This window comes from Eleginops maclovinus, chromosome 17 (assembly GCF_036324505.1).
Source record: "Eleginops maclovinus isolate JMC-PN-2008 ecotype Puerto Natales chromosome 17, JC_Emac_rtc_rv5, whole genome shotgun sequence".
Lineage (NCBI taxonomy): Eukaryota > Metazoa > Chordata > Actinopteri > Perciformes > Eleginopidae > Eleginops > Eleginops maclovinus.
In genome coordinates this window covers 4,623,945-4,632,815 of record NC_086365.1, presented here as the reverse complement: position 1 = coordinate 4,632,815, position 8,871 = coordinate 4,623,945, and the positions used below count along the sequence as shown (strand labels likewise).

The 8,871-nt window shown below is 37.5% G+C and overlaps 1 protein-coding gene across 1 annotated transcript in view; it reads right to left on the bottom strand.

The window, feature by feature from the left end:
* Positions 1-7,676: 7,676 nt before the first annotated feature.
* Positions 7,677-8,871, bottom strand: part of snd1 (staphylococcal nuclease and tudor domain containing 1) — a 175,131-nt gene continuing 173,936 nt past the window's right edge. Inside the window, exon 24 of the mRNA XM_063905770.1 lies at positions 7,677-8,663. Within this exon, the coding sequence (XP_063761840.1) occupies positions 8,598-8,663 (66 nt within the window). The 3' untranslated portion in view covers positions 7,677-8,597. The remainder of the gene's footprint in view (positions 8,664-8,871) is intronic.

Sequence of the window (8,871 nt, the reverse complement as noted above, 5' to 3'; positions counted from 1 at the left end):
ATGCTGCGTTAGGCACCGAATAATCGACATTTCTAAGGAAACAATTTGCTGACAACAGCCCTCTGTAATCTGCGTGTTACGTCTGCTGGGCGTTGTTTCAACTATGACAGCTTTACAAACAGAGAGCTGAAACCAGAAGGCTTAGCTTACAACTCCAACAGACAGACACTTCTCATATCTCCCGTTATCACTTTCTCTTCCTTTTGTGCTTTTCCTTCAGTAAGTAGGCCCAGTAGCTATCTCATCAGCTCTGAGAGAAAAAAGAAACGAGGCAAATAGGGAGAGAAATGAGAGGAGGACGGAGAGACGGATGGATAGTTTGTGTCAAAAAGACGGAAAAAGGACATGGATCTATAAGGCAAAGTCGTCTCGGCCTCAGACAGGATGTTAATTGCCCTTAGAGCATGTTTCTCATCACAACCTCTGGTAATTGGACGTGAACACCGGTGATAAATTGCTCAGGCCATCTTTGATTTGGTGGATCTTACTGCTGTGTGGCACCTGCAATTAAGACTGGCATCCAAGGGAGGTGTTGGCCCCTGCTTGTTTTTAGTTTTTTAAAAACTCTTCCAACTTTAAATTCAACACATCATTTGTGAATTATTTAATGGCACCGTGACTTCTACCAAACACAGTATGAGCTTTTTAAAAAGACACAAAGCAGCCCTGTCATGGATGGTAATTTATGCCTCAGGTTTTTACTGCGATCATGCAACACTTTGAGCCATCTATCAACCGCAGAGCAAGTCATATAAAATAAAAGTGCTCCTGCCATGTCTAATTGAAAAACATGTCTTCCAGGCTGAAGCTGTTTTTCAAAGTCACAATTTTAGCAGGAACAGTTTTATCTAGTTTACCCAGTTTGCAATAACAACCTCTGGTCAGGCCTTCAGAGTGTTTGATTCCTAAACAAAAACAACCAGTAACACTTTGGTTCCCGTTGCTTTACCTGTTGAAGTCCAATCAAAATTAAATAGAATACGTTGTTTTTTTTGCTACAGGTTGCAAATCCTCAAAAATCAACATGTGTCAAATGTATATTTAATATGCTTTTGCTTCCTGATGCCACCTATTGTTATATTATCAAACCAAAACCTGATGTGAGATAGAGAACTTGTTAATGTGAATCAATTTGTATAAAGATTTAAAGGAACCATTTTGGGTTCCGGACATTACGACTACTAACTTCTAACACATCTCAACGAACATATAAGTATTCACACATTCTGTTTCCACCACCTTTCAGTATAGTCTGTGTATTGTGCTGTGTGCTTTAGTGCTGTAATCATCCTAAAAAATGTCTAAATCCTGCTGTCTTACAGATGCTGGCCTTTTCAGGATGTCCTGTAGACGAGTTTGGAGAGCAGGCAGTCAGACCAGTTCCTACACTCGCTCCACGTGGCTGAGTCTTCAGAGCTGTGGATGGAGAGTACCACAGCTGCTTTTTGATAAGCTTTTTCTTTGTTGTTAAATGCTCCATGTACACTGCTTATCACATGCGTTTGTATTCAATCGGTACAGCTTAGCTTACTGCTGTCCTAAATTTGAAGCATATTAGCTAATAAATGACTTACAGGTACGTGGACACGAAATAAGTAAATTAGGTCATTTTTACAGGGGACATAACATGCCCATCTTCAGGGGACTCACTACTTGTATTTTGTGTTTCTATTAGATGTTTACATACTTTAATGTTCATAACTCAAACTGTTTGGCTGAACCTCGCTGTATTCATCCTCTGTCTAAAATGCTCAGTTTTCATGCCTTTCTCTTTCAGGCCTCATGCATAAAAAATGTCCGCCTCCTGTTATTGGTCAGCGTTTTCACATCTTCTTCTGCTCATCACAACATTACAGAAGTCCTGGCAGCTTGTTTTGAGACACAGTTTCTGAATACAGGCTGTGTTCATCACTATTGATTAAGCATTTTAATAATTTCCCATAGCAACTAGCTTTATAATTAAAATCTCACATTCTACAATATTGGACCTTTAAAGGCCAAACTACCTTTGCCTGTTTTGCTGTTAACAACAAACTGACTGTCCTTTGCTTTAAAGGTCTCCTATTATACTATATTTGATCAATATATTATATATAAATTAAATGGAAATTGCTGGTGCAAAAAACAAAACACGCTGCGCATTGTTTCTGATACAGCACATAGCTTGACATATTTTTTCTTCAGTGTTTACCGCTGGAACAGTGTGTATGTTATATGTATTATATATATAGCAACTTTACTCTGAGTCCCTCCTGCAGACATCCTGCTGAATACACAGACACACAGCTGGGGAGGGGTTTCAGCTCGCCGACTGTATAATGCGGACGGTAGGTAGGGACGTGCCACGTGGACGGCACTTTGCCAGGAGTTCAATGTAAAGCCAGCCCACATTTCCGATATTACGTCATGACCGCAGCAAATCTGGATCAGCTCGTTTTTAGAGATGTAAGTAAGGAGGAAAAGAGAGAGGGTTGTATTTTCTGACACTGTGAGTCTACTTACACACAGGGGACACATATCACTGATTCTTGGGAATTTGGATAAAACAGGTTTTAATTTTGAAAGTAAAAAGTTTGTGAAATTACAAAATCTGAAGTTATATCATTATAGGCCAAGGTCTTGGCTGTTCAGCAATGTACCGGTGCAACCTCCTCATTTTGTATTTTTTTCATAAAATAGGTTTTTCCAGTCATTACTTTGTTTTTGTAAACACCGTCAGACACAATAAAAAGTGATTTATTTTTTATTTGTATTTAGTCTAATATGTATTTAGAGCTTTTAAATCATTATCTGGCATTCTAAGTACACATATATGCTGTTAAATGTTGAATATTCACTTTTGCTCATTATTTATACTGTTTTGCGTGTGCTCCTTTAAAAGATCTTACATCATACAACGTTAACTTTTAGCTTAAACAGACAAATTAATGTTTTTTTACTTAAAAAACACATTTTTGTATGAAAAGAGACTATTACTTTAATAACTCAACAGCACTGAAGAAACAGGTTACACGCATATTCATTTAAAACAAATAAAACTCCCTCTGACGGTGGTGACACTAATCTGACGGTGGTGACAGTGTCCTCATTACAACATACAATTCCAACATGTCTACCACTTAAGTCAATGCCTTGCTTAACAACTTTATTTAACAATTTGGTACAACAAATAACAATTGTGAGAAATGTGATAAACATTTCATTAAGGAACTTAAGGTACAATTAAGCAATATCATTAATAAAAGTACCCCACCCCCATATCATCAAATATCATCATAGTTAAAAAATAAAGTGATTACAATTCCTCACTGACATCATCTTAAACTGTCATCTAGTGCCCCCTACTCATAAAATAATACATAATATTCTTCTGTAAACTGTATATTGGACGTGAAGAACAGATAACAAATAACAATTGTGAACACTGTGGCAAACATTCAATAAGAAACATATAGGTTCAATGAAGCAATAAGCTATCATTGACATAAAGTCAAAGTTGAGTGTAATTACTATAAAAAGCTGCATTTCATCTAAAGCGGGAGTGACATATTGAACACTTTGACTTAAGAGTTTAAGGTTTGACGGTTACCACTGACATATATTACTTTTTACTGACCCCAGTGAAAATTCAGCCTCCTATAAGGTATAGTCAGAGTAGTCTTACCAATACCAGATGACAAATTCAAGTGTGGAAATATATTGTTTTAACATATATTTGGTTAAATGTTGTCATGCTATTTTCATTTGGCTTTAGTCATTGGAGATGCATAGCCTACAAGGGATATTGTACTATGTGCTATGTAGGTAGGTAGTAGGTGCACTATGTGCATCCCCCATGACGTAAGCCAAATGAACATGGCATAATAGTGAATTTAGAAAGAGAGAAGGCACACCTCATCCCCTAGGATTGAGCGATAGGCCGATGGTATATATATATATATATATATATATATATATATATATGGTTCATCAATGGTGGTAGTAGCATGCAGTGTATTGTTATTGTGGTAAAAATATATACTTTAGCCTCCCTTGAGGACAATTTGGAGGTTTTTGTCACCACCGTCAGACAGTATGTCACCACCGTCAGACAGAAAACCTGACGGTGGTGATGTCTGACGGTGGTGACAAAAACCTACTCTTTTACATGACATGCATGAGTTGTTCACATTAGCCATCTTGTTTCCCCTCGTTTGCTAGCTACCCCAGACCTCGTCTTAAAAAGTATACATTTATGTCATAATCTAATCTAATATTTTCTATACAAAAGAGACGGTGTTGACATGTTATGGTTGTGACAGTAGCAGTCAGATAAAAAATGTACAAGTTTTAGAGAAAATAGCAAACTTACAGGAGCTTGAGTGATCTTGAAGCATACAGTAAAGCTGAAGGTTTGAAAAGGGGGTCCTCAGGAATGTAGTTGACCTTGTAGTTGGCTGATTTTATTGCCTTTTATAAATATCTGACGGTGGTGACGAATATGTGGGACGCATTTTGAGCAACCACAAAATAATGGTAAATATGATTCAAAATTCACTGTTTGTAGTTTTTAATACATATTACAATGTACTCTTTCATTTGGTAAGAATATTATTCTATTAAATTATTACTTTTAGTTTTTTTAATCAAGTTGAAATGATTATCTCCTATCCGAGGACAACTGATTTTGTAGGCAATGGGCCACTATATAATCATTAAATTAATAAAAAATAAAACTAAAACTATGAAAGAACCTTACATCTGTGCAAAAGACCCTCTGATTATAACCTTGATTCTTTTTATTCATGAAAATGTTATTCATTTCCAACAGAATTAGCACTTTTCTTAGTGGGACATGTTTTTGGCAAAGTTTCAAGAATCAGTGGTATGTATGTATAAAAGACAGCAAAAAGTGCATTTTACATAATAGGCGACCTTTAAACTACAGCTTCCGTTGAACATTAGCGTCTCTTTACGTCCCTTTCCATTCTCAGCCTGTCGATTACACACTGACACACCCCTTCATGAGATCTGAAAAATAGGATGTTTTCTTGTATTTCCCCAGACCTTTCTTCTCCCATGTTATTGATCACATAAAAAGCATAGAAATTACATTTATCATTTTGAATATATGCAAAGGAATATGATTTTCATTGGACCTTAAATGCAGGAATGTCATGTTCATGCTGCAACAAAGAGTCTTCCTCGTTCTATAACTGCACCTGATGTTTATCCATATGGTACTAAATGTGTTCAGATTGTTCTGCTATGTGTTTTAAATCAAGTTGAGCGTAGTTAAATTGTTTCATTGTAAATCAGTGAGCTACTTTGGCATGTTAACTGTTTTTGAGAGATCTACTTTTGGATTAGTCACTGTTGAGGCCTCACAATGTCAGTCATAATGTTTTTGTGCTGATGGATGTCCACTGTGGTTAAAAGCATCTTCAGTACATCTCCAATGTAAATGAAGTATATGACTCATGTCAACAATAACTTGAGTCACACAATCTGAATGTTTTGTTTTCTAATTGCTATGGTTTGACATTCAATGAAGACGTAGTTGTCAATGTTATCAAGGTGACTTTAGTGATATACCAATGTTAGGAATACGGCTGTGTATTCATAACATTGTGACATTTCGTTTTGGCTGCATCCTCTTTGGCTTCAACAGAGCCTGTGCAATATAACAAAGGATGCTTTAGGACGACATAAAACATGTCATTTGAACATATTGTGAAAAAAGTCAGAGTATAACATGTTGAAAAAAATGAAAAAATACTTCATAGTACTGCACGTCTAGAAGTTAGTAGCCTATAGTATATAGTATATACATATATAAAACTACTTCATATAATTAGTTTTAGTATGTTGAAAATATGCCAAAAAAAAGTATAGTAGCTATGGCAAATTATATATTTTTTAAAAACGACAAATAGTATGTCTCATTTCTCAATGATGTGTATTGCGTACTTTAATCACTTTCTTTTATAATAAAGTTTTTCTTAATTTGTCTTAAGTTTACCTCCTGTTCCACTGCCGAGGTCTCCTTGAGCAAGGCACCAAACCCTCAACTGCTCCCTGGCGCCAGCTAGCCTGGCTGCCTCTCTCCACTCTCATTTTATGGACTCGATTTGCTGTTTCGAAAAAATGGAGAAAGAAAAAAACAACAGGGGTTGAATTTCGTTCCTAACCCTTACGCAGTATTCACAGTCGTTTTTGAGCATTCTTTGGACTCGAGATGCTCAGGGTATATGCAGGAATGCTGAAGTCAATGTAATACATTTTAAGACCTTTTTTAAGACCCTTTCCATACATTTTAAGACCTCATTGCCACTTCAACTTTTAACCGGTTACATTACTTTACCTCACATTTAGCATAGGCTATACAGTATTGATTGTAAGATAACACAACTAAACAGTTTGTGATCACTCCTTATCATAATTTAGATTGAACAAATAATGTGATGCTCGGCTCTTCCGTGTCCCAAAAATTGTGACCCAAGATACCTGGCGTGCACACAGCCATCATCCCAATAACGAACGAGGACGTCCGTCTGTTTTTTCTTGGTGGCTTGATTAAGGCTCTTGTCAAACATCAGCACAAACGGACTAGCCTTGTTGATGTTATTAACAAGCTGTTCTTTAAGTAAGGGGACTGAGAATGAGACCTGCTGTCTGCGTCTGTCTGTCGGCTTTTTGGCTAGCACTTAGCATGTGGGACCGGACAGCTTTGGTCCCCATCGAGGCTACACTGATCACCTTCCGACACAGTCACGCAGCAGGAGGCCTCGTGGTTATACCCAGCGACGGGTCTCAGCCATGGTTCAAACTCCTTCTCTTCCAACCATTTGGATGCAAACTTACATTTCCCCACAACTGTCAACACGCGTAAACGGACCTTCGCGCGCCGTCAGTCCGTCCGTCCGTCAGTCCTGTTCAGATGACGTCAAATCCAACAGGATGCCATAAATAAACTACACAATATCTCACTACACACCTACGCAATAAATTCAGGCAAACTTTAGAATACAACCTCTTTGGACAATTGATATACTTATTGAAAACAAGCTAACATTTAATACCTCGGAAAATACCGTTCAATACTTTTTAATAGCCTTAATTTTCGCTAAATTGATTTATCAACGTTTAATACACCCTGATGCTGTTACACCCTGATGCTGTTACACCCTGATGTACATCCTGAAACTGTTACACCCTGATGCTGTTACACGCTGATGTACATCCTGTTGCTGTTACACACTGATGTACATCCTGTTGCTGTTACACCCTGATGTACATCCTGAAGCTGTTACATCCTGTTGCTGTTACACGCTGATACTGTTTTAAAAAAAATTGAGAAAAAAAAAAGTTGTTTCTTTCATTTTTTGGTCAAAAATAAACATGCTGTATTATGCCTCATTGGACAGAATACACCGTTACAAACTCCTACGCAGTATTCCAAGTAATGTTTTTGCATTTTTTGGACGTGATATGCTGTTTCGAAAACATGGAAAAACATGACGTAGCATATTATGGCTAAAACATGCCAAAACACAACTTAGAATACTGTGTAGGGTAAGGCACAGCGTACTGTGTCCAAATAAGAGGATGCTTGTAACAGGCAACATGTATAAATAGGTTACAAAACCTCCACTAATCTTACTTTCTCTTGTGGGAAAAAAAACCCCGTTAACGTGTTAAGTTTGCTAATTTTTATTCAGCAGATTTTCAATAGAATGCAAAGGTCCATTATTTGGAAACAAATTCAAATACTGTTTCTGCCGTGGCATACAGAGACAGAAAGAGAAGAGACAGGATCATAACCATTATTAGAATGTAAACTTTACAGAAGGAGATAGAGAGATGATAGAGATTCTTACTGAATTCAATTTTTACTGGTCATAAAATTGTGACAGTGAATAAACGACAAAACACTCCCCACAAAAACATCCGCAAATGTCATTACACAGATATACATTGAAGACAAAAATAAACTCATCCTTTTCTTTTGTCTGTGTGGCTCCACCTACAGTATTTCTCTAAAATAAATCCATTTACACTTTTCAACATATCCTCACATTTACATGAAATTCTTTAGGGAAGCATTTGTTTGCAAAAGATCAAGCGTCTCCCCCGAGCACCCAGTCCCCCCCTGTACAGAGGAAAGCAGGGACTGGGCTGGAGCGTCTGACAGCAGAGGAAGTGATTGGCGGAAACATATACTTAAGTATAATAATTATCATCATTCACACAGTAAGTCTGCTGAAAAGGTAACATGGCAAATAACACAGATTGGCAATAGTGCAGGCTGCTTGAGCTGGCAGTGGGCCATTAGGAAAAGAACGGATGAAGGGAAAGTGATTCTTGCATGAGTTACTTTTATATTTAGCATTGCTAGCATGCTCTATGTGGAGCTACAGGGGAGAAAAAAAGTAAGAGCAGAAGAGAAGTCAGGACTGGAGGGATGAAATGTCAAATAAAAAAAGGGAAAATTGAGTCGATGCTTGTCGTTTAGTTTTCGTCATCTGTCTTCTGTCCAATGTGTCACTCGCTGTCCATGGTGGTCTTTGGAATGGTGTTGATTGGATGGTCGTTTGTTTTCTTTTTTCCCTCATTTTTTAACGCCTGTAACCGAACTCATCGGCATCGTCCGCACGGAAGTCACCGTAGCGCCAAATGTTGAGCTTAAGGGAAAACAGAGATAGATATTAGTGACCATGATGAAAGAAAACAAACAACAAATCAATAACCTCTCCTGCACATTACATGTTGAATGGTCGTGAAAAAAACTGAACAAAATACGATCACTGCTTCCAAGCCAAATGTGAAGGCCGCTGCTGCATCATCATCCTCATCCTCATCAACGAGGCAATCCATCTCCAAACTGGAGCC